Below are 18,428 nucleotides of genomic sequence, written 5' to 3'. Positions count from 1 at the left end.
GGCAGATCAGTAAACCATACAAGTGTGCCTGAAATGGAGACCAGTGTTACTTGTGTTGCAATACACTGTAGTTTGTAACCATGCATGCGTGCGTGTCTTTATCGGGGGCTCGGATGAATGCAACAAGTTTAGTCATGAAGCTTGATCATTTGCCAACAAGCTAACCAACGTCAGGACAGAAAAATGCTATTCCAACACAGACACAGACTCTTACACACACACACACACACACACACACACACACACACACACACACACACACAGTTATCTGAACTGAACTTACACTTTTAGTTTAAGTAGCTAATCACTGTTTGCTGAATCATATTAAAAATGTACTCTATCTCTTTCCAGTTGGATGTGGACATCAGTGTTTTCACTTTGCTGCAGTAATTACACAGTTTTCAAATGGAAGGAAAATGTGACATTGTTCAACAATAAAATACAAAGCGATCCAAAATTCAAGGTGAAAAAACATGCATCAAATGTTGTGTAGTTCATAGACTAACTTTCACAAGCTCCAGATGTGACCCCGTCTCTTAGCAAAACACTTGCTTACATCATCTGCTGCTTTCAGTCAGTTAAAGAAATGTAGCTAATATCTCTATCTACACACACACACACACACACACACACATATATATATATATATATATATATATATATATATATATATATATATATATATATATACCTCCTCCGTTGTCTGCTATTAAAAAGTTCCTAAAAAGTTCCCAAATCTGTGAGCAGCGAGCACCGAAGCAACATTATAAACAGCATTCAGTCAGCTACATGAAAATATTCAATGGACCATACTTACGTCATAAATCTAGAATGGAAAAATATTAGTAAAATGACGTACTGTTCATGATTGTTACTAAAAACGTACTCAGCTGTCTACGTTGCACTTATCTGATTGCACCCGTGGATCAAGTAAAGCTACGGAGAGCTAGTGCTAGTTTCTGTGGAATGGAGATGTAGTATCCCGACACCACAAGATGGTGGAGCTCAACAGCTCCATTGTAGTGTTTAACTAGTGGACAACCCATATGTATCAATGACTGTGTGCTATTAGGCACCACCCTGGGTTTGCTGATCCATCTGGGTATGCCGTTGCGGTCATCTGTTCACCTGATGTGCTTCCATATTCATTGCACACTGTATTTTTTAATCTGATGAAAGCAATAATCACTAACGACCCAGTAAATTGCAACACTGGGTTCACTTAGTTCAGTCTCTTCACATTTAGGCAAGTGCACACTCAACTTACTTCATGTGTGTGTGTGAGTGTGTGTGTGTGTGTGTGTGTGTGTGTGTGTGTTCGCACGAGTGCATGTGTATGTGAAACCACATATGCCCCTTCATTTGCAAGACACTTGTAATCTGAGTGGGTATGTCCAGCAAGAGCATGGGAAAAACAAAAAAAGTTTTTATGATCAGAAAAAAAATATGTGAATAACTTTCTTCAAATAACATAATCACATAAACTTCCATGATAATCAGATTATTTTTGAATGTGGTGAAGAATGTGATATGTCCACTTTTGTTTTTGCTTAAGGGCGTATGTAAACCATCCAGCAAAAATGTTATATTTGTATAGAAATTGTGGTAGCCTTATATGTGCAGACCTGCCACATTCAACTGGCAGAGTTTTCATGTTAGATAATGTCTATTACAAGTGAAGTCCAAAGTTTAGAACTTGTGCATCTTATGTGTAGTAGGAGGCTGACCACTTGCCCAGTTTTGTACGTACAGCTTCCAGTATGTACAAGTTCATGGTCAATTTTTAAGTTTAAAATAAGTCACGTTGTATTGAGGCAGGAGGTAGCAGCATCTTTTTCAAAACATGGGGATAACGAGCTAAATATTAAAACAAGGCTACAGCTGAGAGCCTATACAGAAAAGGGAAGACAAAAAAGTACTATGCCACTATTCTATGTTTAAGGTTTTCAGAAACAATCTGCCAGTATCATCTTTTGCACGTACATAATTAATTGTGCAGTTGACAGTAAGAAAAATGTAGCAGAAGAAAATTGTGCGACAAATTCTCGAAGTTCTAACACTGTCTTTATGTTAACCAAAAATAAGCAAGCAGTCACTCAATGGAAACAATTAATCGCAAGGACAATGTTGTAGCTTAGGCGTCCTTTTAGATGGCATAGAACAAATAGTATTGTTTCCATTGTCCTGATGTGGAAAAGAAAATCACCGTTCTGCCAAATAAAATTATCTCACTGGTGGTTTTCCATTGTGGAGGATATCAGACCAGAGTGCGCAATGCAGTTGCCGAAATGATCAGTATTCAAAAGAATTTAAAAAACTATGCAGACTTTCCAAAAAGTAGATCCTCTTTGCTAACTACTGCATATATCATGCAGTGGCAATATTCCACATTCCTGACGGTTTCGTAATAGCTTACGATAGTAAACCGAGAGCTGGGAACAGCCCTCTATTAAGTAGCCCATTGTAGAAAGGCTCTTCCCACTTGGAGAAAAACCTTCATAGACAGAAGAACATCAAACAGCAGGAGCTACCAACTCAACTCCTGTGAAAGCCAACTGCACACAGCTCTTCCTATCTTCTGCACTCCAAGCTACTTTCCAACTGGGAGCCCCGAATTTGAGTACTTCTCAGGTCTGTAGGTTCAGCGTTGCTGCACTTCTCTTGTATACCTATGATGAGAACTTCTGATACCTATAATGAATACAGTAATGGCCATTGGGGCAATCTTGATTTTATGTTGTGAGGGTTAAGAGATGCTTGAGTGGGGTACCCTGTTGGATATGTAATATGCTGCTAGTATCACGACGCATTCCGAAGTGAGAGTGAGGCTGTTCCATGCGGTATGTCACTGCTTCTTGCAAAAATATTTTATTATCGTGCTTCAGTGAAAATTCGCGTCACAAGTCCAAAAATTGACGCATGATGTAAGAAAGGAGAGGCATTTAATTACGATTTAATTAAAGTTTCTTGAATGCAGACTGGATTGAAGATGGTTATTTTTATATTAGTGAAAGGTATGATAATGATATATTTACACAATACGGTAGTAAAGGTCTTGCTACTTGTGCCAAGTTGTTTACTTATAGTTCAAAAGGGACACGCTCCCTCAAGGATAGGCATGATGTTCCTCTTGGGTGGAGTCCTTTTAAAAGGTTTGCAGACTGATGTTAAGAATTGTTTGCTTCACCTTTGAAGTTTACAGTTAATTTTCCAGTGTTTTGTTTTACATCATTTGCATATAAAAGTTATCTTCTAAGTCCAAAGACAGAACTGTTGCTCTTGCATAATGCATCACAAAGCTATTTACTTAAATCATATTTGAAACATTTGTTGCAAGAATAATTTCATTTCTGATTCTTATAGTTATTTTCTTTGGGTAGATAGGGGGCAGTATGGTGTGGTGATGCGATGTTAGTGGGTATTATCAATGGAAAATACCAAGCTGCTCTTTAATCCGTACTCATCCTGCCTTCTGGCGTGGATACCCCAAGGGTTACCTGTTTTCTCGTGCTAACATTTTCATCTGTTGCACATCAGGATGCATAAAGTAAGGGGAAACATTTCAAATTATCAACGTAAGTGTGAAATATATTACCGTCACACACTTATGAAATCGGCTTAACTACTGGAAATAAAATGGAAAGTCAAATAGGTACACAGACGCTCAGTATTGACGGATGCTGCCTCTAGCACTGTTATACAAGCTGGGAAGGCAGAGAAACCGAATTACTTTACAGATACATAGTTCCAGTTTGAATGTGTAGTTAGAATATTGTGGATTTGTGGCTTTAACATAAAAAAATGCTATATCTTGTGTAGTTATGGAAGTGAAGGTGGGACTGCACCCATATCAATTAATGAATCTTGTGATTTTAATGGATGAAATAAGAAATATATCCTATAATGAATGACATTTATTCTGTATAAAACAAAACAGATGTATACCAAATGGATTTCGGTCTGTCAGAATGAAAACTGTAGACAGCAGTGGCCTTTTACTACTTGTCTGAATTTAACAGATTATGTGGAAATAAATGAAAAAAAGTCTGGCAATAATGCAAGTGCTTCATTTAGTTTTTACAAAATATAGTTAAGTACCTAGCCTGCTGATAGGTGGCTAACCTGCCTTTGAATTCAGATACAGTTTTGCAAATTTGCAGTGTACGCATTTTGCTTTAATTGGCTGATAGCATTGTTATTTCCAAAAGATGGCACCATTGGAAAGCGAACCAGCTGAAGTATTTGTATAGTTTAAAGTGTTAAAGCGACCGTACTACTTGGAACTGCTTTTGAAATCCTTAGAGCGTTCACAGTTAATCGCCCTGGGTGCAGCGGCTCTTTTTTGTTGAAATCATTACAGCAAATGAATTTCAGGTGCGCCGCCTGTGCAGCGTGCCTTACAATGGAAAATATGATCCTACTCATTCCTTTCTCATGAAATCGAAGAGTGTAGGAGAGATGGTGGGCCAAATTAGATCCGACCTCTTTATACAGCTTTGACACTTATTTACACACGCAAGCCGTTAACTTAGTAAAAGTTTTTTTACTGGTTTTGTATACGCATTTGGGACTCATTCTCCTTATTACAGTTTCAGTGGCGATGCTGAGAGTAGTCAGGGTTACCACCTGTCCCACTTTGCAAGAGACAGTCCCTCTTTGAGCAGCGGCGTCCTGCAAAAAATTGTAAAAATGGCAAATATCCTGGGATATTAAGGCAAATTTATTTCATATATTTTATGTAATAGTTGCATAAAACAGTTATTCTGTATCTGAAAAATAAATGTTATAAGAAACAGAATAAGCAACTAAAATGCTACAAGAATACATTTTTATTTAGGCAAAAAAATGAAGTTCTGTCCTTTGTACTGCCCATGGGTATGTTTTAGCCTGCAAAATCTGATATTTGTACCACGATTGTCCCACTTTGGGTATTTGAAAAGGTGGCAGCCCTAAGCGTAGTAACTCAACCATAGTTTTCCCACATAACTCATTTTAAAGTCTGGAGCCGTCTTGTCTTGCGTTTCACAAAATAACGAAAGGAGAAACCGACGACTCTCCAGGTTGGTCAGGTTAAATCCCAATGCTACATGGACTGCTGCCTACGTAGATAAGGTTTCCCTGCTAGGGAAACCCTGTTAGGGCACGGGCTTTGAGTCTGCGTCGTACTACAAACCCCAGTGCCAGTGGTCAGAGACAGTTTCAAAGCGCTCTCTTGAGGGCAGACGGGGTAAGCCTCCTTTATAATTACATTTCTACCAGTCTCGCCTTCATGTACTTTCACCAGGTATGACTGCAACACATACCCATCAACTTCGTCGTCTTTGTACTACCAGAAAAATCAGGGCAGCTTCAAAAAATAATTAGGGACAATGCCCTGAAATATTTTTTTCTTACAATACTGTTACTACTGACTTACAGACGTGATAGAATAGCATGCTTAACGTTAACATACACTTTCTGAAGTTAAAGAATTTTGTAACTATGATTGTCATTATCTGTTGATTGTAATCCACCTTTTCTCAAAAATCTAACCCATTTAAAGAAGGACTGAGAATATTTTGGTTCAAAATCAGGGACAACTCAGAAAGTCGGGCATAGCTGTGAGCCATGATACAATAACGCGCCTTGCCTTTTCTTAGTGAATTCGAAATGATAAATAGCAAGTGTTGTCTGAAAAAAGTCAAGACGTGAAACTGTCCAGCCTAGGCTAGCAGTCTGGCATTTTACAAGAGAAAACCATGCTCCATAACTGAGTAACGCAATTTGAAGAGTAAGCGCGCACACACACATACACGCACTAAACATTACTGTACTAGTATAATTTTACCATACAGAATACAGAAAAATGATCAGTTTAAAAAAGGAAATGGAACAGGTCAAACATAAAAAAAACAGAATGATAACAGCAACCAGTAACGTGTACAAAAAGAAAAAAAAAGAAGAAACTTATTTAATCACATGCACAAACATGTACAAAAAGAACAAGTAGAAGCTTATTTAATCGCACACACACACTTTTTCTAAAACAAAGTGCACAGTTTTAGAAGAAACAGACGCTTGCAGTTTGGAAAGCAATGTGTTGGAGACTCCACTCCAAGTCCCCCAAACGTGTAATGAATGGAAACACCATCTCTACTACAGTGTCTAAACGTAATATAATATTGATGGTGAGGGCGCGATCCTGTGTGATCTGTGGATTTAAACTATAATGAAAAACATATAGCAGTATGTGAGAAATGTTCATATTGCCGTACAATTTTCCCAAATAGTGCAAAGTTGGTCTGGGCAACTGTTTCATAGCAGTATGGGTTGCATCCGGCACCCCCAACCACGCTCTGCCGGTTCTCACTGACTTCAACACTCAGGTCAAAGTATCAGATGAATGGGAGGGCTGTCCCTGAACTTGTCCTGACTTCTGCTGTGTGCGGATAATATTTAGGCAACCCTGTCCTGAAGGAAAAAAATATATACTGCTCTGACATAATGATATATATACTTTCTTTAGGAGTTACAGAAATGCGCTAAAATAAACGGAAACAACTGAAATTATATTCGTTTTCTGACGGTAAAAGGAAAAGAAAACAACAATTAATGTTACTCTAGACTTATGAAATGGTGGGGCACCTTTGGCATCCAAGAAGGTGTGCCTAACCCTACCAAGTAGAGAAGTGCGGGTGGGCGGAGGAAACCCATTTGGGAATTAACACCACCCCGCCTTTCTCAGGAAGGTTAGTGACTGCTGACTATGGTGTCTAGAGATTTATTATTTGGAAAAGGAAGGGGGCGCCCTTTGGAAGTGTGTCTGATCCGTAACTGCGAAGTCTGGAATATATAAGGGGGACGCAAAAAGAATCTGCTGTCTAGACTATTAACGCATGCCATTGCGTAAAGTTGCTTTCGTGGATTTCTTTTTTGTATGGTTTTAAAACCAGGTGAATCAGAATATTAAGTGTTTCCACTGCTTGTTTGCATCGACTGTTTTGGTGGCATCTATAAACCCGATGCAATAGATAGGAGGGGATTGGGTATGTTTTTACTGTTATCTGAAGGGGTTAGAGTAATCAACAGGGAAATAAGAGAAAGGTTGCCATATACTTAAAGAGGAAATATTTCCATTACGTTACTGTCACGCATTTATCACTTGTGTTTCTGTCTGGGGATCTTAGAGAAATAGGGTTGCCTGAACTTATTTAAAGGAAGCTCTCAGCAATGTCCATGACACTTATAAAAATGTATATTCTGAAATCTTTATATTTCTAAGAAAAATTAAGACTGTAAAATGTCATTGTGAATACCTTAGTTCACACGCCTATCAACTTCTTTCCAGTGTCAGGGGGTAAAGGCCCCAAATCGAGGTAATTTTGTTAAAACTTTGTCGCTTTTGACTCAGACTGTTGAGAAATTAAGATGACTAATTAACACGTGGTTCTTAAAATAAAGAAACTACGATGACTGTAATTATTTGTTGAAAGTATTCCATTAGTCTTCTGAAATCCGCAATTTTAGGAGGGACTGAAGAAATCTTTTTATTTCTTTTAACATCTTTATTAAATTATCACTTAAGATATAGGCACATATACATTTATATAAAAGAAAACAAACCATATTAACCCTTCAAATTACATACATTATACATCAGAGATGTTCTTTTGTATAACTGTTATTAGTCTAACATTACATAAATCGCTCAATCCCTGCCTTCTCTTAAACCTCACTCCTCATCTAGAACATTGGGACTGAGGAAATCTTGAGAAAAAATCACGAGTATTCCTGAAAATTACCGGCTATTGCTTTGAGGGTTATGACTCAATACCAGTTGCTTTTTATGTAGGAAAATAAAACAGGTATGTAGGGCAAAGGTATAGTTCTCAAATTTTTATTTTTAGAATCATGGATAAAGTAAAAAAATATTGGGAACAAAGATCCAACTGAAGGACGTTTTAAATACTCTGTTCACTTGGCAAGTTGAAAGAGTTAGAGGATTTGTAATAATATGCATTTCCTAGAGAATAAAAGTCTAAGACTACATGTCTAGCATTATCAAGTGACTTTTACCCACACACTTTTGTCACAAAATCACAGATTTTACAAGTGATTGAGCAAAATTATGTGGCAAGATTAGAAACATTCCTGAAAATCGGGGACAGTTGAAAGGTATGCACCAGATACTTGAATTAAAATTCCAGGACAGAACCTGCAATGCAGTATAAGGGGTGCATAAGCCACTCCTGATGTGCCCATTCAAATCTTTTGGTAACTTAGGCTGATCTTGAAGAGCCTAGTGCATTTTTGGAAAAGAATGCATTCCCTTACTTACAGCAAATATTGGCATTATAGTTGATCTTGATACCTTATGAACTCACTTTGAGTACCTAATTAATAATTACAGATAAATAAAAGTTATTGAATTATAATTCCAGCAGACTTTCCATCCACTAATACAAATCTTTATTTCTCATTAGTCCCCCCACTGTGTAACCGGTTTTAGAAATCAAAAGAGCTTTTTATCCACTAGGGTCTTATGTTGAAAGCCTTTCATAGCAGAAGAGTTTAACCTAGCATTCACAGTAATGTGTCTTAGATATGTAGAAGTATATCAACTGGGATAAAAAAATACAGTAACTAATAGTAGTGCCACCCCTTAAAATGTAAAATACAAATACAAATTTGGTTTTACAGAAAAACAAACTCGAATTATGGTATACATGTTCAATCAATTAAGTTATGTGAGGTGGCAGTTTGCCAAGAAGTGAGGCTTCATAATTTCAGAAAGTCTAGTGTAGGACGCAGGGCACAAAACTCTCCTAATGCTGCTGGAATTCCTGGCTCAGTTAAGCCTGCTTGGAAGGCAATAGCTCTACCAGAAATGGATGTTGCTTGTGAATGTGTTAATGAAGATGGTCTCTAACTCATTTAATGATACAACCCCTTTATTTTGGCTTGGGAGCCTTTAACCATCTTCTAAACTTGTTGGAACCTCCTAATTTTCCTTATATTTTGTTAACCCTAGTAAGACCTTCAAATTTCTTTATTCTTACTGCAGTTTCAGTGACTCATTTTATGCACAACTCTATGACTAGGTAGTATGGATGGAATCCTTGATTTCATTAATGTTATTATAAGAGCCTTATAACTTTGCAATGGGCATTTTGAATTTGTCAGCCCTAGTATGCTCCCATGCTTGTACCATTTAATCTTGGGGTTTCCAACTTTTGTAAATATTATAGTTGGATGCCCACAAAAGTTTCTTACTAGGAAAATTCAGATCATGAATACTCTCTGCTGCACTGATTGCCCAAAGGCTCTGTCTCTGTATTCAGTCTGCTACAGGCAGCTGAAAGGGGATCTCTGCACATTTTACAGAGCCCTGATGGATCTGTTGCACATGCACAAAACAAACAGTACCAGAAACATTAGATCCAGGGATGTGAATTTCACTTGTGACATAAACAGAACATGCTAGATAGACAGATATATATCCCAAAGAATTCCTGCACCATGAAATAGACTCCCAATCCATGTAAAAAAGAATTCTTCCCTTACCCTGCTCAAATGAAACCTTGACAATTGGATGAAAAATTGTAAATTTACCCCTGCACTAGCCCCTATGTCCCTTATGGAAAGAGGCATTCAATAAGAGAAGTATTATTCTAACACCCCCCCCCCCACAAGTCCTTAGTTACCTTCCTACTAACATGCTCCCATATAGGCACCCATTATAATCAGGACCCAACCAGTTATGGGTGTATGGCTAGACTTGTAAGGGCCTCAGTGGTCATTAATTAGCCTAGTAACAACCTATGAACCTATAGGGGTGTAGTAAGAAAAATCCTGTTTGTGCAACAAATGTCCAGAAACGTGTACTTCCATAGTATATATATATATATATATATATATATATATATATATATATATATATATATATTATACACACAGATGCACTAAATCTGCAAATTCACATACTATACCATCAGATTTGGCACAGTAACCTGCTTTACTGATAATTTTACACTCCCTCATTTTCTCAGATGTAGCTGTTTCCATGTTCTATGCTGAATAAACATTAGTGATTTAAGCAATGAAAAGTCAATGTGGTTTCTGATGAATGTATCTGGACGTTATTTATGGAGATTATTTTGTCAGTCATATGCCAACATTTAAAAACAGGGTATGCAATATTTTTATGATGAGTAAAATGCTACTTGTTACAAACTGTACCTAATTTCTTATGTTGTATACACCTGGGTATATCCATGGTGTACAATATCTTGAGTCAGTTTTCTGCTCCAACTCTATTTGTCTTTCTGGGAGTATGCTGATTGCATTAATTTCTTGAAAGCTATGCTACCTTCATTTTTTTAGAAGACTACTCACTCCTTTAATCCTGCAGGGATGTTTCAAAGCTACTAACCCTGAGTTGGGTATTTGTGTCAGATGGGGTAAAACTCGAAGAAAAAAATGCAGATATTTTAGTGAACAAACAACTTCCCGTGAAATGCAAATAAAATAACCATACTGTAAGTAAAGCTACATAGTCAGATACGACAGAAGCAAAATTCTACAGCCAACGAGCCTTAAGTTTGATAATAAAGTAAAAGCAAGTCCATTTTATTGATTAGGGATATTTATTTTCAAGCAAAATATCACAGCTTCCTAAGAACTGTTGTAATTCGGCTTTCTAAAATAATAAGAACTGTAGTCTCAGGCATTCGACTAGTTTACCTACTACTCATTTCCTGTTGCATTATGAGAAAAAAATGGAGAAAGTAGCTAATAACTGCATTTGTCACTAGTTTAACTGACTTGTGTTAACTGTGGCATAATACATTATAAACCAGCAGAGAAATAGAACAAGACAGCATTATTCACCAGTAGCAAGTCTGTCATAATGAGAATTGTATAATATGTTCTTTCATCTCTGTCTTTTTAACAAAACTACACTGTTACTTAGTTACCCTGAACTGTTATGGCAACATTCCCTTCAACATTTTTCTTTCTAATTTCAGTCCTTAGTTTTTAAAGTTCATGCAAGATATCTCATGCCCAGCATAAAAAAGTTTGTTTTCTGTTGCTATGTACTTACAAACAAGTCCATGCAGTCTTCTTTATTTGTTTATATCACTAATTTTAAGTATACAACAAATAATCTGCATCTAAAACAGCTAGTTTTTGAATATTATACAATTGCTTGTGTATATCTTATGTCAATGATAACAACATATCATTGGCTCTGTGGACATTTTGGCTGTGGCAAGTCTTACAATACAGCAGGGCTGTAAAGCTCACTATACAACACACCAGAAAACAACTGAGCAATCAGTCGCTGTCAGACAAAAACAAAGTATACAGGTACAAACAAAATAAACAGATTCTCATCTCAGTCGGCATACTTTCTGAATGTACAACATATAAATGATTTCATAGACAAACAGGTCATTTCATTAATAACGTTACATTTTCTCAGTTTTATCAGGGTACACCACTGCATGCAAAATATCTGTACGTCTACACCTGTAAAGATTCATTTTTGCTAAGTGATAAGGAAATAGTACAAAAGGCATTATATATTAACAATAATCAGTTGGGAGTGGGGTTACGGTAGCATTTACACACTCCTGGCTACATCATCAGATAACTCAATAAACTTTCTAGTGATCAAATTACGTTTGGTAAGATCAGAACTAGGAATGCAGGGTTTCTGATCCAGGGTAGGAGTGTGAATGTACGCTTTCTTGCTTACAGTTGCAATGTACAAACTGTAATTTATTGCCACGATTGCAGTGTGTTAATTTTACCCCATACTTCTTTTGCTGTATGAAGTTTGCTTCCCACTCTGAGTAGTACACATTCAAGCACATGTTCTGCAATAAAATAACCATCATTCTTGACCGCACTGACAAGGAGCAGGCATGTCGATCGCATTATTCATGACCTGACGTTGCTAAAGAACGCTACATACAAACAGAAATGTTCCCCTTATTCCTCTTCCAAACCCATTAACAATATCCCACAACAGCAGCTAACACTTTTCAGCAACCTTTTGGAGTTATACTTTGAGTCAAACATGAAGATTTATCACATGTTGCAAATGTGGTTGCAATAATACACAAGTACCCATCTGTACTATACAATCAGTAGTAAGTTCACCTATTGCTAAAGTAACCAACAAAGAATTCACATCTACACAGTCTTTGATATTTGTGCACTTCAAGCCTCAGTTTCAAGTATGTATTGTAATAAGCTATTTTACTTATTGTATTAACCCTAATGTTCACAATGCAAAGTAAAACCAAGTGAACATTGCTTATACAAATAAATGAAGTGGGCTAGTTTTCAGTTGCACTCAGTATGGGATGTTCAGATTCAACCAGTGTGATATAGGGTTGATCCCAGACTTTTTAATAATTAATTGAAAACTAATCCGATAGCATGTGTTCATTTTCAGTCCCATTATTAGGAGTGACTTTACTTTTTGAGGTTCATATGTGTAATGCTGCCTTTAACAGTTGGATGTCATGCTTTTTATTTGTAGACTTTTGCAACATTAAACCTTTCAAGTATCATTGAGGTTTGCACTTTGTAAAAGTGTGTTTGTGGGTTGTCTGTGCAAGTTTGTGACATGGGGGAAAGAATGGAGGTTGCAGGTCATGTCAGCGGTGGCAATGGGGCAATAGCAATTGCAGTTTTAATGGCATTAAGATATTAACTTGAAATATGCCTAACTTTAATAATCATCAATTAAGGGTAAATACTTCACTTATCTGAAATGGTTGCTATTACGTTGGATAGTATGGAAAGCAGCTGTTAGCCTTCTTAGGGACACAATGCCCTCAGAGAATGCCCTTTATATTGATTCTCCTGACAGATGCCAGTGCACCTCTCTTATCATTGTTTGTCACTTCTTTACAGATCCGTTCATGTTTTCGTGATCGGAAGAGCAACGATGAAGATTGGGTTTTCTCTGGCAGTTGCTGCCTGTGCAGCACTGCTCTCTCTTCTTGTAGAGGCTCAAGGTAACAAGTCTGTAATCCTCTATTAAGTGCAAGGAGATGGTGCAGAAATCGAATTCCTTCTATTTTCTTCACAGACTGTCTTTCTCCTTTTATAACTCAACTTTCTCCTTGGTGACTTTCAAAGTCACATTTTTCTCTCTTCTGCAGTTTGTTTGTTTGTGCTACGTAGTCTGAGTTTTATGTGTTATATGTGTTCAGTTGTGTTTGTCCATTTGTGTTATATTTTTTTCCCTACCGTTGTCTGTTTTAACACAATTTTTTTCCAGCAACTTCACAGTAACAGAAGAAAACTATCCCCCAAGAAGGAATGAAGACTTCTCAATTGTTTCTAAATTTTGCATTTTGACTAGTGAAATCATTATCCTGGTAACAATGAAGGAACAGAGAAGTGGAAGCACTGGTTAATTTCTTCAGCCCATGCACGAGAAGCGTATTCACTAGAACAGCAATGATGTGATACTGAGCAAGTTCTCTAGAAATAAGCCCATCGCCATGACTCATCAGTGTTACGTGATATAGACTGGTTTGGTTAGTGCTGTTTGAAGAACTCATCCCTGTCTTTTAATCTAGCGTTAGGTACAGATGCTGAATGATTATCCAGACACTTAAATGGAGGAAATAGGTAATAGCTTGACTACCTCCGTTATTGAAAGTACTCAAGAAACAGACTGCAAGTGATGTAGTCTACTTTTATTTTGGAAAAGGCGCACATTACTTCCTTCACTTGTAAATTGTAATGTCTGTCACATTTGCTTAATACTCATCACGACACCTTGCGTCATTTTAATGAATGACCTGTTCTCCCCTGATCAATTAAGACTTCTTAGGTGTCTTGTCTGCAGGCGGCCATGGTGGTGCAGTGGTTAGCATTGCCGCCTCACAGCAAGAGGTTCTCTGGTTCGATCCTCAGCTGGGGTGCCTTCTGTGTGGTGTCTGCATGTCCTCCCTGTGGTCACGTGGGTTTCCACCGGGTGCTCCAGTTTCCTCCCACATCCCAAAGACATGCTGTAGGTGGATTGGACACTCTAAATTGGCCCTAGGTGTGAATGCATGCATGTGTGTGCCTTCTGTGGAAGGTTGGTTGCCGGGCTAGCAACTCAACACTGTAAAACTCCACTGCCAATCATGAGTGGACAGGTGATCCACTGTGGCGACCCCTAACCGGGAAAAGCCGAAAGAAGAAGAAGGTGTCTTGTCTGCCTTGCTTAGGATATAACAGGCAAAGAGGACTGAGAAGTTTAGACATGTTAATTAAAGCCCCATTAGCAGACTATTACATTCCCAAAGTAAATAAGGACAATAGCAGTTTTCACAGGCCCTGGGCATGTTGTTACGTAACTCAGATATAGTATAGTCATCATAATACTGTTTGCTGCAGGCATCATTATATGAATGGCATGTTTACGAGAAGCTTCTCCATAGCAACCAAGACGTCTCCTAGCACATGAGGCATTTGCACTAGTCTACGAGGGCTTGTAAAACTGTCTTCAACTCCTTTGGAAGTCTTTGCAATGTGTGTTGTGTTGTTTAGGCCTTTTTTTGTGAGGAGTTTTAGTAAACTCTGCTTTTGCAGAGTTTATATTCAGTCCGTAAGTACATTTTATTATTTTGATAACTATGATACCATCACATCATAGCTCTCAACCTTCCATCTCCAAATTGAGGACCACTGCCTCTCATAATGTGGAACAAATGGGCAAAATGGGGAACACTTACTAATGGCTTATTAACAACTTCAAATAGGAAGCTCATTGGATGGCTAAAATGTGATATTTTTTACTTATAGAACAGGTCTTTTAATGAATTAATATGCTTCATTTATATTTACCATTGATATAAGTTAAAATATTGCTAACACTGAATGTGTGACAGACCCTTTCAACGTGGAACTTCGGGGAACATGACCTTTTTAAGACCCCAAATGAGGAACATTCCTCAAAATGATGTACACTTGAGGGGTATGCATCACATACAAATGCCACCAACAAGGCTTTCCTGGGCCGTTGTCACATCCTTTCTACTGAACCCCCCCCCCTCAATGTCAGTGTCGTTTTACGTGGGAAAGACCGTATCATATATTCATTCCCATAACGATCAACCTCTTAGTGCAAGAATCAGGGTCAAAGCCAAAAATAAGGGGGGGGGGCAAAAATAGGGACCAGGGGTGTAGACAGAAATTTAATTTATACTCAGACTTAATGTTACTGCCTCAACCACCCACAGATTATTTTAAAAATGAACTCAGCCATCAAAATGCTACACCCGGACATATAGGAAGGGGGTGCATTATTTTCAAATGTTGCTATTTATAGAAATAAAAGCTATTTTAGATGCGTATTCCTTTCACGTAAGCATTCTTTCTGTAACTCTAGTCTATACCGTAAATATTAGTTTATACAGTCCAATCGGTATGTGGTTTTTGAATATTGAAATTTCCAAGAGATGCTCAGGAAAAAATACTTATTTGAGTGCAATGAGTATGCCAGTCTACAGCCTTGGTAGGGGCACATTTCAGAGAGTCAGCTTATGGTCTCTTGGACACCCGAGGCATCTCTGTTATTTAACAAACACATAATGCAAGAATGCTGATTTAGTGCAAAATGCTACAGTCAGTCTTATGTCAGAGCAGGAATCATCTATTTTTTGAAGAGAGAGAAAAAAGGTGTGAGAAACATATCCCTTGTCAAGGAATCCATATTCCTCATCATCAGAAACTTAGTGAGGAACATTACTTTCAAATTCTTATGTTCAGATTCAGCGATAAAGCCAAAATAGTCAAGGGCAAAGGCCTCAAATTGGGGACACTTTTAAAATATTGATGATGTAATCTTTGAAAGCTGATAAAATAAGAGGGCACGAATGAAATTGTACTTTGTGAACTAAAGTAAGTCGATAACTTTAATCATCATCATTTTTTTGTAATCTGCTATTTCTTGTCAAAAGGTCTGAAAATTTAAGGCCAGACCAAAATTTTCAGTCTAAAATCAATGACAGTTGGGAGTCATGAGAAATCCATAGCCCTCCACATTCTGATCAGATGTTCTCCTTATGGGTTGTGACATGGACACAATTATGAAAGGGTCTTTACATTTGAGTTCTGTTCGTAAGGACAAGCATTTTGATGACACAAGTAATTTAACTGAGAGCTGCTTTATGTGCTCTGCTAAAACCAAAAAAAAAAAAAAATAAATACTTCCCAAAACAAGGGTACATAACATTTTTAAAAATGGTTCAGCTTAAGCCTCTATAAATACCACCCTTAACTAGTTCTGCTTATATTTTTTTGAAGTTGGAAAGGAGACATATTCCATACCCCATGTGCCTAAAAAGCCTGGCAGGTTTTACAGAGTGCTTGATGACATAAATATCTCTGCAGGAATTTAGTAGCTAAGCCCACCAGCAATAATGGAATTAAAGTATCCTAAGGGGTTAGGTATCACCCCTGCACAGAGGACATCACTAGCAGACAAGGAGGTTAGGGTTATTTATGGTTTTGGTAGTAAGCTCTAGCTACACTGAGTGGCAAAGTGTTAAATTACCAGACCAATATGCTATAACACTGGCCTCATGCTTTAAATTAAAATGATGATTTCAGTATGGAGATTGCAGATGTCACTGTAAGACAAGCCATTTCAACACTGACACAAACTGCTGTGTCTGGATCCCACAAAGTTTAATGTAGTTATTATAATGTCAGTGCCAGGTTTAGTGTTGTTAATTCTGGTGTTATTAGAGAACAATGTGTGGCTTAGAACTGAAGCTTTTAATAATGCTGTAAAAGCTGGGATCCTGGCTACTACCCTTGAAAAGGCTTTTCTTTCTGGTTCACTATCTTAGAAAACTGTGTGGCAACTAGAGGAAGGGTAAACTTTGCAGAACATTAATTCCTGTACACGATGCAAATAACAGGCACATTTTGATTTACAGAGATTAGTGCAGTGATGGTGAACCTATGACATGTGTGTCAAAGGTGACATGCTATGACATTTTGAGTGACACACCAGCATTCACCAACACCTGAGTTACCAAAGAAACCGAATGAACAAAAATACAAGAAATATGTGACCCTGCACTTATCTATTAAAACTCAGCAACAAAAAGTCATTAATTGATCTTAATCAAATCAAATGCAATGTGTTCCATATTTTTTTCAATTCAATTCAAAATGACTGTTAAAAGTAGGGTAATTTTTTGGTGCACTGTTTTAAGCCCAATTATCAGTGTGCACATTGTTTTCTCTACTGTAAGTCAGTGATTTTCCCCTTAGTTTTATAATACATAGCAGCACACACAATTAGACCGTATTTTGTTTATCTTTTGTTTGGGGGGGGGGGGGGGTGACATGCCAGCAGAGTCAAGGTAAGCATTTTCTGAATTTTTGGCACGCCAATCCCAAAAGGTTCGCCATCACTGGACTAGTGGCATCTAGTAACATCAGACCAATGGGTGAAGCAGGAAATGCAAGGGGAGTGCTTGGCAATGTTTTGAAGCAAATCAATAGCAGTTCCCTTCTGTTATACAAACTCACTTGCCTATGCTAGTGCTTCACAATGGATATCTAGGTACTGGAAATGGTTCCAAAGGCATATCAAGAAACAAAGTTTTTTTTACTCAAGTTTTCCTTTTCCTATTCCAAAGAAGATGAAAAAAGTTAAGAATGTTAACCTTGTTGACCCCTAATGTTTTTCTTACAACATGTTCCCTCCCTGGTTATCCCCTGAAAGGAGGCCACTAGCCTACTGAGACTAACCTGGTCAACAAACTCTAAATAAACAAATACAATATTCCAGTGATAATGATAACATTATTAATTCTATAATATTTCTGAATATGCTGGGATTCATGTCCTCATCTGTTGTAATTGTTCCTTTGACAAGACTCCTCCATGACAGATTTCTATTATTTTGTAAGAAATTTGTTGAATCTGAATGGCCAGCCATTAGACTTTACACTTTCCTCTTCTGCAGTCCTTGATCGATGGGTTACAGTTGTTGTTTCAGCAATTATCCCTGAATCCAGGTCTCTGTTTCTTTCATCCACTCCTAAATCAACAGTACTTTACATTAGATTTGGGGAGGGGGCTCATTTTCAACAGTTTCAAATACACAGGACTTAATCCTATTCCAGAGAAAAAAACAAAGCTCACTGTTCTGCTTCCATTGAAGTCCTTGGCACATGTTACATGCAGACAGTATCAGAGAATAATACAGTGATATGGTATATAAATAAGAGTGTGTGTGTCGGGGTGTTCACTCTTGCCAGGTATGACAATTAACAATGACAATCTGGGAAGATGAAGTTCCATTAAATGTAGTTCTGTTTGCATTTCCCATGCCAAATTAATGGAACAAAAAGGCACTCCTGTATTCAAAAAATATGTATTTCTGTTATGAGTGGGCTCTGGACAGAGCTATT

At 37.6% G+C, this 18,428-nt stretch overlaps 1 protein-coding gene across 3 annotated transcripts in view; it reads left to right on the top strand.

Annotated features, from left to right (window-relative positions):
• The first annotated feature begins 2,467 nt into the window (after nucleotides 1-2,467).
• COL12A1 (collagen type XII alpha 1 chain) overlaps nucleotides 2,468-18,428 on the top strand; it is a 589,904-nt gene continuing 573,943 nt past the window's right edge. For 2 of the 3 annotated variants that reach the window (XM_044063907.1, XM_044063915.1), the window contains exons 1-2: nucleotides 2,468-2,631; nucleotides 12,910-13,013. In XM_044063907.1, the coding sequence (XP_043919842.1) occupies nucleotides 12,944-13,013 (70 nt within the window). In that variant the 5' untranslated portion in view covers nucleotides 2,468-2,631; nucleotides 12,910-12,943. The remainder of the gene's footprint in view (nucleotides 2,632-12,909; nucleotides 13,014-18,428) is intronic. The other variant, XM_044063925.1, reaches the window with a different exon arrangement.

Source organism: Protopterus annectens, chromosome 1.part0 (assembly GCF_019279795.1).
Source record: "Protopterus annectens isolate FY-2018-M chromosome 1.part0, PAN1.0, whole genome shotgun sequence".
Classification (NCBI taxonomy): domain Eukaryota; kingdom Metazoa; phylum Chordata; order Ceratodontiformes; family Protopteridae; genus Protopterus; species Protopterus annectens.
The sequence above is the reverse complement of the archived record's forward strand: the minus strand, read 5'-3'. Positions and strand labels throughout refer to the sequence as shown.